Source organism: Loxodonta africana, chromosome 14 (genome assembly GCF_030014295.1).
Source record: "Loxodonta africana isolate mLoxAfr1 chromosome 14, mLoxAfr1.hap2, whole genome shotgun sequence".
Taxonomy (NCBI): domain Eukaryota; kingdom Metazoa; phylum Chordata; class Mammalia; order Proboscidea; family Elephantidae; genus Loxodonta; species Loxodonta africana.
Window position 1 is genome coordinate 17,440,885 of NC_087355.1, and position 13,534 is coordinate 17,454,418.

Below are 13,534 nucleotides of genomic sequence, written 5' to 3' on the forward strand. Positions count from 1 at the left end.
TAATGATATACGTTTCAATTTAGGAGTTAGGAATTTTCAGATTTAAAATTATTTCAAAAAAGTGTCTGTGATTTAAGAGCGTGACAAACAAACAAAAAATCAACCCAACATATTGACATGTATGGGACATTATATATTATGAATCCAGAAATCATCATTTATAATGTTAAGAGGACTGATATCTTCTCCCCCAAAACTGACACAGGTACCACTATAATATGCTTCTCTTTCATAACTCATATGTTGAGGTATTTCAAGATGGGCACAACTGATCTTGCATTTGAATATGTTTATTATTTTAAAAAGCACATCTACGCTTACCTCATTTATCCTCCTAATCTCCCCTGAGGGACAACACATAGTGAAAAAAGCCTGATCTCTTTAAAAAATTAAAACATTACAGTAATTTTGTAACAAGAATTCATCATCTATGCATAGACAAGAAATTTCTTAGAGGTATTTCCTTTTAAATTCATGTTTATAAAAATGTTGTATGTCAAATTTCCGCTATAAAATAGTAATCCCAACTGAAATGATTTTTGCGAAATCTGGCTCCGTAAGGATAAATATTTCTTACAGTCTATTAAATAGTCCTTTTACAAGTAGGATCACAGTATCCAAAAATCTATAAGTAACTGCACCAACTCTCCCAGAATTCTCCAATGTCAAGTTAAATGCATCATAATCAAACAAAAGACATGTAGCTTGTTAAAGAAAAGTTTCAAAAGTAAAAAAAAAAAAAAACTTTTTATTTGTACTTCCTGCAGATAATGGTGGAATATTATCTAAAAACAGCAGTTGTTTCTAGCTAAATGCTTTGTATCCTTGTACTAGAAATACGGCAAAGTTTCTCAAACTTTACAGGCACCAAAATGGTTTCTTTGAAGCCATTTCCCATCCAAAAATATAGCCCAAATAAAAAATGTTTCACTTAAAACACCAAGGCCTTATTCTTTCTTTTTTTTGAGTGAGTTAATGAATTATTAGTCTTATCTTGAGATATGATTAAGTATAAGATTAACACAAACAAAAATATAACCTGCTTTTCACATCAAACACAGTATGAAAGTGAAAACTGACCAATGTAAAAATGAGTATTTCTAAAATACACAATATCCCAACCCAAATGATATTTTCACAAATGAAAAGTTAGAAGAAGTATCCATTAAATCAGTAAAGCATAAAGTACTACTTTAAGATATTTAATTATTTGAAGGTGATAACAAAAGATAATGAACTGGGGATACCTACACTGTAGATACAGACATGGCTGGAAGATTCCTTAATTCAGTTTTGCTAAATCTCTGAAAATATTTTAGAACCTCATGACAGTTATCCTATTGCCAAAGATTATAGGGGAAAACTTTAAAAACATAATATATACATGTAGAAAAAAGTACAAAGCAGAAATTCATATTTTCAAAAAATACATCCTCCTCAAATCACCCCTTTTATAGTGCTAAAACTCAAATGGTTTAAAACCACAGAGACGTGGTACATATTTGGAACTTTTTTTTTTTTAACTCAGTTTCCATAGAGACTGTCAAACATTGCCAAAGCCAACTATATCTCAAGTCATCACAGTTTTGGATGTTTTCAATTAATGATAATTGAGCCTTGGATAAACCTCATTACCTACAATACTAATACTATGCAAACCTGAAGCTTTCCTTTAACGGAACCAAAGTCACTATTACCGACCATACATACAATAGCAGAGCTAATGTGAGAACCAAATTAACCCACGACACCTAGAATCATTCGGTCAACTAGGATAAATTCCTTGAAGGCAGCGGCTGTGTCTTATCTGGTTTTGCACTCTTAGTGCTTCATTTACTCAGTGCCTAGCACTTCATAGGCACATCTCAGTTGAATTAATGGAAAAAAAAAAAGGAAGTATATGGAAACATTCAAATATTATTTCACACTTTGAAAAAGTTTCCAGTGTATTAAAAATCTGGTTTAACGTGAACCAGATGAAATAGTCAACAGTAATCTTACACTTTAATGACTAAATGCAAAACATACCTCAATTTGCATCTTCAGATGTGTCTTGAAGTTTGACAACAAAGTAAGAAATATTGAAAGAGAAAGCTCAAAAACCTCTGGAACAGATGAGACTCCGTTTTTTGAGAGTGCAACACATAGATACTGCTTAATAGCATTAATAAACATCTCATTAGTCCTGAAAACAGGTCCTGCATTCTGCAGAATGGATAGGAGTAACTGCAATGAAAGAATCTTGGATCGTAACTCATGAGACCTAAAATGTAAAGAAGAAGGCACAGTATATGAACAAATTTAGCATTATGGTAATAACAGGTTGTTTCAAAGATATTTCCTGGTACCACATAATTTTACAAACATTTTAAATAGAAAGAAAATGAAAACACTAAAACATAAAAAAGAAAGTACAGTATGTAAATAAACGTAGCCATAAATAATGGATAACCACAATGTTCCCTTCTACCACATAATTTTACAAACTTTTTTAAATGGTAAAAAAATCATTCACACATTAGTGTGGGGGAGGGTGGAAGTCATTGCTGAAGAGGTCCTGAGTTTCTCTTTGTGGAGATACCAAGTTTTGGAAATGAAAAGCAGTGACAGAAGCACAACATGGCGAATGTAGTTAATTTCAATGAATTGTATATATATCAATGGTTAAAATGGCAAACTTTTTGTTGTATATATTTTACCACAATAACATTTAGAAAAAACATACATGAACAAAAAAATGGAAAAAAAATGAAATAAATATATTTACTAGAAAAAAACTCATTCACAAATATTTATGGTCAACTTATTTTTCCAATGGAAAAGAAAAAATAATTTGAAGAGATATGCCTTGTTGCTTTCTTTCACAATCATACTTCTGTTTAAAAATCACCACGAACTTCTTAAATTAAGTGCCATATTCAGTGTATGATAGTTCCAATGTACTTTTTTCCTAGGTACGCTACTTCAAAATCCCAAACATCAATAAAAAGTTTTGGTTACGTTAACAAGTTACAGCACTATTTCAAGCTTACTGTTTCAGTAACCATTTTGATTATTTTTGTTGTTCTTTTTTGAACTAAACACAAAGAGGCTTTTAGAACATTTCAAAACTGTATTTCCTAATAGTTTACTCATTTATTCTAAATACTTTTGTAATGAAAAGCTGGAAAACAAAGTTTAAAGCTTAATTTAAAAGTACTATTTTTCCTGAAAAATGTACGTCTGCCGTGCTTCTAATCAATATCTAGCATTTTAATGATCAAATATCACAACTTTTTTCTCCCACAGGAACATGTCTCTGAAGATCAACAGGCGATTGATCCCAGGCAACATTTCAAATGCAGGACATACATAATTGCCCTAGCAGCTGGTGCTTTCTTTTATGTCTTTTCGTTTAAATCCTAAATGCTACATTCAGCCACGTTTACACAGTACAGTAAACTTAATTGCTACTGATTTCTACTTTAAATTTTTCAGAGTTACAAGGGTCAAGTAATTGAACGACCAGAACTCTAACAAGCAATATTTACTTTTATGTAATTGGGTATCACAAAAAACTAACTTTTTTGAAATAACATCAGAGCCAACAGCGTGGCTCATAATTATACGGTCATGTTTTGAAGAAGACTATTCTTTTTTTTTTTATTCTTGAGTCTAAGAATATGGGCAGCAAATATATTAGAACAAAATGCTCAGATGAATCAAGTCAGAACCACTAAGAGGTAAGAATCTGAATAGCTATGGGAAAAAAAGGTGAGCCAATCGAGCCATCCAGTATCTTCCCTTCATATTCTCTTCTACCTCTATTTCCTAGTTTAGGTCACACTTATCACCCTTTTGTTCAATTTCTATGTAATTAAATCTTGCAACTTATCATCCTCTAACATACGAGTTTTTGTTAGAAAAAGTATATTTTCTTTTTATTTGTATTCCCACCATTCAAAATATGTCTTGTACATGGTATGTGCTCAAAAACAATTGATGAATTTATTCATGCATTCATGCAAACTTTTATGAAGTACCTGCTATTTACAAGGCACTAAGAATGAAGAAATAATAAAATGGTTTCTTATCTTAATACACAATAAATCATGCTTTTGATTGGCAAAAGAGGCTGGAAACATTAGATTTGAGGTTTTTCCTCGGGTAGTTTCAAATATAATCCAAACATAAAGAACATTTCCTAGATCGTCATGTTAGCAAGATAGCAAAATATAAAAGAGAAGCAACGACAAAAAAAAAAAAACAAAAAACCCAAAATTACATAACTACGAAGTCTCACTGATTTTGGCAAAATCATTCAAGATAAAAAAATTTTCTTTTTTTTAAAAGGGCAGGAAATGTGATCTCTTTAAGTATTCAATTATAATGTTTAATGACCCTGATGGTCAAGGTCCTTTCTAAGTTCAAACAAAATTTCCTATTTGGTTTAAATAATTTTAAATAATTAATTTGCACTTTCCAGAACACTTTTAGATTAAAAAAAAAAATAGTACTCAAAATTCATATACTACTTTTTTCCTTTTCATTCTTAGCATTTTGAGAAATTCCCTCTTTACTGTTTCTAGCATGTTTTCAAATGTCATCTTTCACAATCAGTTTCAGAAAATTAAATATTGAGGCTTTTAACATCCATAACATTTTAAAATCATGGTGAAAATGGTCTTCTGCAATAACAACAAATTCTTAAATTATTTCCTTCTTACAGCCAATTCAGAAGATGTCAAAATGATCAACTTTTGATAAGGAATTGAAAATACTAAAAACATTCTTTTAAAGTATATCAGGTATAAGGACATACATGCTGCAATTTAGACAACCCCATTCCTTTTTTGTAAAGTTTATATTGTCAAAAATAAATAAATAAATCTCTCAGGATTTGGGCCAAAAATTTTTTCTAGGATTTTAGTCTCCTGGGCCTAAAATATGTTTCTCCCCTGAATCAGTACAACGTGAAAAAACAAAACTATACAAAATCTGACAAACGTGTTTTTTATACTAACCGTCTCAGGTTTTTCCTTCTTAGTTGGCACTTAGGAACGGAAATGCTCTAGGGTTTATTTTCAACTGAAGTAGCGTTGCTTGCACTTCCTCTATTTTAATATCTCTTTCTTAAAATCAAACAGGCCTTCACCAAAGTTTCTCTCTCCAGAAAGTTCTCAAATTGTCATACTGTAATACATCATGCTACTACATTAGAGGGAAAGCCTGGTAGCGAAGTGGCTAAGTGCTACAGCTGCTAACCAAAGGGTCAGCAGTTCGAATCTGCCAGGCGCTTCTTGGAAACTCTATGGGGCAGTTCTACTCTGTCCTATAGGGTCGCTATGAGTCAGAATTGACTTAACGGCAATGGCTTTGGTTTTGGTTTTACTACATTAGAGAGGCAGGTCACTCTAATAGCCCAAACTCAATCTAAAGCAGTAACTAGTTAGAGTTGAACCACATGTTAATAGAGGCAATTAGCTACAGATTTCATATCCTCCTCCTATTCCTGTCTTTCTTTCTTCCTCTGTAGTTTCAGATTAATAGAGACCAATTGTGCCTTAGATGGCCACCTGCAAGCTTTTATGACCCCAGTCACTACAAAATGAACTAGGAGGTAGAACAGAAGCAGTAAACAAGTCAATATGGCCAATTAACTGGGATGTCCCATGAAACTATGACCCTAAACCTCCAAACCAAGGAACCAAATCCCATGAAGTGTTTGGTTGTACTTTTTTTTTTTTTTTCCTCTCGTTGTTATAAAAATATCTGTCTTATTTGTCTCATGGTTATAATAGAAATACTACAAGTGGATGGCTTTAACAAAGAGAAATTTATTCTCTCACAGTTTAAGAGTGCCACCTCCAGCGGAAGGCTTTCACTTTGCTGGCTCTGGAAGAAGGTCCTTGTCATTGATCTTCCCCTGGTCTAGGAGCTTCTTGGCACAGGAACCTCGGGTCTAAACAATGTTTTCTACTCCTGGTGCTGCTTTCTTGGTAGTATTAGGTCCCCCTGTCTCTCTGCTCATTTCTCTCTTTTATATCTCAAAAGAGATTAATTTAAAACGCAACCTAATCTTGTAGATTGAGTCTTCCCTCATTAATATAACTGCCGCTAATCCCACCCTATTAACATCATAGAGATAGGATTTACAACACATAGGAAAATCGTATCACATGACAAAATGGTAGACAATCACACAATGCTGGGAATCATAGCCTAGCACATTTTTTTCGGGGACATAATTCATTCCATAATAATATCTATCACACAACTTCTGCCAATTCAACTTTTTACAAAAAATCCCATTGCCGCTGAGTCGATTCCAACTCACAGTGACCCTAAAGGACAGAGTATAAATGCCCCATAGAGTTTCCAAGGAGCACCTGGTGGATCTGAACAGCCCACCTTTTGATTACCAGCCATAGCTCTTAATCACTATGCCAGCAGTGTTTCCAAACTTTTTACTGGTGAACAACTTACTGGCAGCAATTACAATAATCAGCTGTGCAACCCTACCCTTAATCAAAGCGATTTTTCCATCACCGTTTATCCCTCTTTTCACCCCTCCTTCCCACCCCTGGTAATCACTAATAAACTTTGGTCTCTATACATTTGTCTTTTCTTGTCTTTTTATATAAGTGAGGTCATACAGTATTTGTCCTTTTGTGATTGGCTTATTTTGCTCAGCATAATGTCTTCAAGCTCCATCCACACAGGTATCAAGACTTCATTTCTCCTACTGGCTGAGCAGTATTCGGCTGCATGTATGTACCACATTTTGTTTATCCATTCATCTGCTGGACATTTAGGTTGTTTCCACCTTGTGGCTATTGTGAATAGTGCAGCAATGAACATTGGTGTACAAGTCTCTTTTTCGAGTTTCCGCTTCCAAGTCTTTCGGGTATATACCTAGGAGTGGAATTGCCTGGTCATATGACATGGCTATTTTTAGTTTTTTGAGGAACCACCACACTGTTTTCCACAATGGCTGTACGATTTTGCTAAGGGTTCCAATTTACCCCAACCCTCACCAACATTTGTTATTTTCTATTTTTATCATCTCAGCCATCCTAGTGGGAGTGAAATTGTATCTCACTGCAATTTTGATTTGCACCTATAGGGTCACTATGAGTCAGAATCAACTCAATGGCACAGGTTTGGTTTTTTGGTTTTGGATGGCTAATGACACTGAGTATATTTTTATGTGTTTGGTGCCATATGAATATCCTCTTTGGTGAAATATCTATTCAAGTCCTTTGCTCATTTTATGATGGGGTTATTTGTCTTTTTTGTTGTTAATTTGTTGACGTTTTATATATATTTTGGTTATTACATTCTTTTTGGATATATGGTTTCCAAGCAGCCCTGGAGGCGCACTGGTTAAGAGCTACGGCTGCTAACCAAAAGGTCGGCAGTTTGAATCCACCAGGCGCTCCTCAGAAACCCTACGGGGCAGTTTTACTCTGTCCTACAGAGTCACTATGAGTCAGAATCGACTTAAGACAACAGGTTTTTGGTATTGTATATGGTTTCCAAAGATATTCTCCCACTTGGTAGCCTGTCTTTTTACTTTTTTGGTGAAGTCTTTTGATGAAGTTTTTAATTTTTATGGGATCTTACCTATTTTTTCTTTTGCTGCTTTTGCTTTTGTTATTATATTGCATAATCCATTGCTAAAAGCTAGAACTGACAGCATTGCCCCTGCTTATTCTAAGAATTTCACTGTTTTAGTTTGTACATTAGGTCCTTAATCCATTTTGATAAATCAATATTTTTGATGGGAATCAGTCAATGATTCCTATCCCAAAGTACTTCCTAGGGCATTTTGTAAGACCTTAACGAATACATATTATCTTATGACTGTAGGATTTCTTTTAGGTTTCATCATCTTTTGAAGCAGCTTTCAGAAGCCTAGCCTGAAGCTAGGAAGCAGAGCTACCTGAGCTCCGAAGTTCCTTATAATACTGCGATTTAAAAAAAAAAAAATTTTATTCATACACTCACTCATCAGACCCTCATTCACTCAATCATTCAGTAATATTTATTGAGCACCAACTGTGTATCAGGCACTATTCTACGATGCTGTCTGTACCCTTTGGGAAACAGTGCAAGATACCTACTCCAGCAGTTTTTGTACTCAACTGTTTCTCAATCCCTTTTTTTTTTTTAAAGTTCAAGAGTAAAACAGCCCTAAAAATTTTAGTTGGGTCCTACAGGACAAGGAGAACAAAATAAAACCCAAAGATTATCTGAATACAAGTAGACACATGAGACTATATGTTGGCATCTCCTGTCTCGAGAGAAGATTAAAGGGCAGAGGAGGTCAGAAGCTGGCCGAATGGACACTAAAAGACAGAGCGGAGGGAAGGAGTGTGCTGTCTCATTAGGCGGAGAGCAATGAGGAGTATATAGCAAGGTATATATAAATTTTTGTATGACAGAGTGACTTGATTTGTAAACTTTCACTTAAAGCACAATTAAAAAAAAAAGGTTATGTTAATAACTCCAACCTTTAAAAAACAAACAAACTGTATTTGTCAGTCTGAACAACTAGTGACTTACTTTGGATCTGGTGGTCCATCTGACAGGGGTTTCATTGACAATTTACATAATGACCTGAATACTAGAAAGGCATCCTTTTGTAAAATGTGGGAAAACTTAGCACCAGGTGAAGGTCCTGAAGAATTTCCAGATTCCTAAACAAGTTAACACACCATGAAAATAAAGACATTTGTGAGTACAAAGTAATTTTAGCTTTCTAATGTATTTTATATCATTCAGTAATATAGTGAGGCTTACCCCATCCAACAGAAGGGAACCAGATGAAGAATTTGCCATTCTTTAGTCTGACACACCGCCCCACCCCCAACAATAAATTAATACTTGTAAAAGAATTGCATTCTTCTTAAATATTTCCTCTTTGCCACAAAATAAACTCTTAAAATATACCCAACTCATAGAATTACTGACAAAAAAACTAGCTCACGCCCTGACAAGATACCTTATTGAAAGGCCTAAATTATGCTTTCTTCTACCTGTTATTGTGTTTTATATTTTTTTCTATTTTACTTTTTATCTACTCTTGAGCAGACATAACACAATAGAGACTGTCAAGGCAATGTTTAAAAGCTGGTATTTGCCAAAGGTCAGCAAGGCCAGAAAACCTGCCCCTGTATATGGGGCACTAACTTAGGGCAGGACTCTCTTATCTAGAAAGATAAGGATAAAAACATACATAAATATGGAGGGAATGATAAGTAGGACCTGTTACTACCATAGTAGTAAGGTCACTACAGCCTTGAGCAAAGGTAAGACAAAATTCCCCAAACTTCTGAAAGTTCTTTCTCATCCTAGGATACCAGAATTAGCCTGTAAATATATGATAAGAATATTCTTTTTCAATTGGGCAGAGGTGAAGGGAAGATGGGAACCCAGATGAGACACACCTTAAAGCTGGAAATTCAGCTGTCAACATTGGAAGGGGATAAACTGCTCTGGTTTATATCAACGAAAAAAAAAGTTTTTTGTTCTCCCAAACTGAAATCTGTCAGCATCATCAACTGGAGATATTCTCTACAAGGTGTTGGTAACTGATGTATCTGTAAGATTAATGAGATGCACCCCCAACACACACACACACACATATACCTGAGTATCATTGGAAGAGACAGACAGTCTGTCATCAGGTAAGGATGGTGTATATGCAACAGAAATTGGTGTTCCAGGAATTCCATTTGCTTGAATATTTTCACTGTCACTGCCATCCTCTAAAGTTCCAACATTGCCATCTGTACTTGCATTTACAGTAGTCCCATCTCCCATATCTAAAATGACAAGAAAATCACACAAAATATATATGAATTCACTAAAGTGTATTTAATTAAAAAGCATACAGTATTTAAAATCAAACAGTAGCAGAAAAGCAATACGAGTAATATGTATTGACACCACTAAAGGTTACCAGAGTTACTAGTAAATACGCATTTGAAATATGTTCAAATATAATCTTTAAATTGCTCTGGCAATGAAATACATTCAGTTGATGAAAGGCTAACTGGTATGTGCCAAAACAAATTGTACTTTCAGCCCATATTAGTGTTTACTAACTGGGTTCTGATGGATGCTAACACCTTGACATGTTAACAAAAGTTCCTCAAAATAAATCCCTTATCAAATAAGCTTAGGAAATGCTGGGAAACAGGTTTCCTTATTACAGCCTGTTATCTGTTAATACGCACTGAGCTCTTCAAAGGAGATACACAATACGTAGTGTTCCCAAAATTTATTTCACTAGTTACTCTCCTCCCTTTTTTGGGAACATCTCTAAGAACGTGTGTTCGTAGGAACACAGCTTAGAAATGATGGCCTGTATCACCGCACATTTTTCATTATGTTATGCTGAGTAATCATATGGGTAATTAATATAAACAGAAACAAGGAACTTCTAGTAGAACAAACATAGATGATGCAATTAATACCTAGTCCCAGAACTACTCTAGATGCAGCTGCTTAAAAAAAAGGAGCACATACATGTCTATGGCCATAACCCAGTAGTTATCCGGCAGGAAATTGCTCCTTTCATGATAACACTGAAAGAAAACTGTAAATCAGCATGAGGGGAAAATACTGTATTATAAGGAACACAGGTTTTGGAGTATGAAAGGCCTGTGTTTCAGTCATGTCTCTACCATTTAACTGGTAAGTTATTTCATCTTTCTTTGCCTCAATTTCTTCATCAGCAAAATAGAGATAATAACGTCTATGCGATTCACCATATACACACACATATATAAAAAACACAATTTGTGCTCAGTAAGTGGAACTATTATTAATTTCATTAACTGATAACACGTCTCCAACTTCTGAGTGATTCAAGCAATGAATGGAGTAGCAGCTTCTGGTGTTTTTATCCTAAAGCTGCTTTCTGTTCTCCAAATGAGAATACTCTGGGATTGATTAAGAGGGATAATTCCAAACTATGTTTTACACTTAACAAGTATGATATGAAAAACATATTCAGTGATAAAATACATCTGGGAAACTCTAAGTTACACAGAACAGTTGCTTTCCAAGCAGACCTTTTGGAGCTTTAACATGCTGGTGTTCAATATGCTAAATATTATTATAACTCTTATTATTAAATGTATATATTACATATACACATTTGTGATACTGGAAATGTGCTGTGCTTCAAAATAAGCGGCAGCATTCCTCTCTATTGTTTCTGTATTTCCCCAGGAAAGGAAGAGGTACGCACAGCCCTGGTCCTTCTTATCTCTCCGCCTGTGATGACTCAGAAGAGGGTCCACCCAAGGCCAAGGATACAGACTTGGACTGCTCACCTTCCAGAAAAAACAGCCAAGAATGCCATGGCATCTGCTTTCAAGTCTCTATGGATTCTTACCTGGAAAGGGGACTACACTAATTCTATATACAGGTAGTCCCTAACTTACAATGTACTTTAGTTTATGACAAAGCGCACTCACGACTATCTGCCGTTTTTGTTTTTTTTTGGTACATCTTATCCTCAATAATATGTACTACATACAATGTTGCAATGTACAATTTGCTGATGCTATCATTCTCATGTTAACCCCCAAAGACAAATAAAGATCAGATTTATAAAGACACTGATAATAAAAGGCAGTAATAATGAAAACCAAAAAAAAAAGGGGGGGGGTATTCAACTTGCTGAGTTCCTATTTAAGTAAGTCAGAACCGACTTATAACAGAGTAGTAGTTGGAACAGAACCCCGTCTTAAGTCAGGAACTACCTGCATAGAGAATGCTTATATGCAAAGAATTCTCTAGATGAGAAATTTAATGCTGATTATTAGAAACTGAGTTCCTATTTAATTCTCCAAACACTTACTCCAGACGGTTTTCTCTCTGTACCCCATTACATCTCCTTCCACCTACCTTTATAGCTGGTTTCCACCTTCTCTTTAGGTAATGTAAAATGAGCTCTTTCTCCTTTCCCCCACAAAATTCCCTGGCATTTATAATAATCTTTTTTCTTCCCTCTCATTTCAGAGGAAAACATTCCTTTACATTTCTAAGGTGAGCAATTTATTTGCCCTCAAATTTCATCTCTTCTTGCCTTCAGTAGTACTCTTTTAACATTACATTTTCATTTCTGTGCACCCCACTTTTACCCAATAAATGCACTCAATCTCTTGAGTCTAAAGAAAAAAAAAAAAATCAACTTTGCCACACCTCAGCTACTATTTTCCTCCCTCTTTTTATCAAGTTTCTCAAAAGAATAATCCATACTTTGATATTATTTTCCTCTCCATTCTGAGGAAATTTCTCCAAGGAAAACATTTTCTGACATCATTTTCAGACTTTGACACCATACAGCCTTGGGTTGAAATCTTGATTTTATCACTTCCTAACAAGTTAACTTAATCTCTTAGTGCTTTAATTTCCTCATTTGTGAAAAAATGATAATAGTACCAAAATCTTCCAAATTTTCCAGAGGATTAAATGAATGTTTAAAAAAAAAAAAAAGCATGTGAAACAAGTTTTGGTACACAGTAACTACTTAATAAAGTAAAGTATTATTATTCACTATGTTTCTCCTCTAATTTATCTTCTAATTGTCCCATAAAACATAAATGCTGACTTCTGGTTTCAAGGTGGTGAACTGGGCCTACTAATTTACCTTTTTCTCCATTGACAAATCCCACTGAAATTACTACAAAAACATAAGCAAGAGATAAAATCTGTAACAGCATTGAAAACTAAGGAGGACACTATCAACGGACCAAAAGCTTTGAGGAATTTCTAGAAAATATGAAGCAGATATTTTATATCAAGGGAAAAGTCAGTAATATTGAATTGCCTGTGACTGAACACATGCTCAAAGACTAACAGAATCATATCAAAAAGATCCAGGAAATGGCTTGAAGGGGTTCCCACTGGCCACATCTGGAACAAAGAATAACAATGATAAAGGACTGTAACACATCAAATAATAAAAGAATTACTGAGTCCATAGTATTTTTTTAAGGAGGGAAGGAAGAGAAGCTCTGTTCTCCATGAAAATGTCAATTAGTGCTAGAATCAGATAATTGCTATATTGCCACCCAATGCAATATCTAAGTTCGGGAAGGATATCAAAGGATGCTAATACCATTGAGTAAATGAATTTTCATACGGTCTCAAAGTATCCCCCTTAGATTACTTTTTAATTACAAAGGGAAAAACGTTCTTTCACATTGGAGAGATCTGGTGGTCACCTCTTAAATCAAAAGACTGAAGAACATCACCAAAGTGGGGCAAACTGTCATCATGTACTAACTAATATGATGTAATAAGTACCAATGTCACCTATGCTGTAAAACTGCTTATTGTAAATCTAATCATAAGGAAACTATTATATCAATCCAAAATATGGAACATTCTACAAAACAGTTAACTGAGACTCTTTAAAAAAATAAATGTCATGAAAGATGTGGAAAAAAAGGCAATAGGGCTTGTTCTAGACTGAAAAGATCAAAGAGACATAACAATCAAATGCATTGAGCGTACGCAGATTGGGGCCTGG

General features: G+C 34.6%; 1 protein-coding gene across 5 annotated transcripts in view; it reads right to left on the reverse strand.

Annotated features, from left to right (window-relative positions):
- The window catches only part of ARFGEF1 (ADP ribosylation factor guanine nucleotide exchange factor 1), a 175,612-nt gene that overhangs the window by 68,772 nt on the left and 93,306 nt on the right, over positions 1–13,534 (reverse strand). For all 5 annotated transcript variants that reach the window (XR_010317774.1, XM_064267778.1, XM_064267779.1 and 2 more), the window contains exons 8-10: positions 9,634–9,809; positions 8,548–8,681; positions 2,029–2,263 (exon numbers count right to left, since the gene is read on the reverse strand). Coding sequence is in view for 4 of the 5 variants with exons in the window: in XM_064267778.1 (XP_064123848.1) it covers positions 2,029–2,263; positions 8,548–8,681; positions 9,634–9,809 (545 nt within the window). In the remaining variant the exon portion in view is untranslated. The remainder of the gene's footprint in view (positions 1–2,028; positions 2,264–8,547; positions 8,682–9,633; positions 9,810–13,534) is intronic.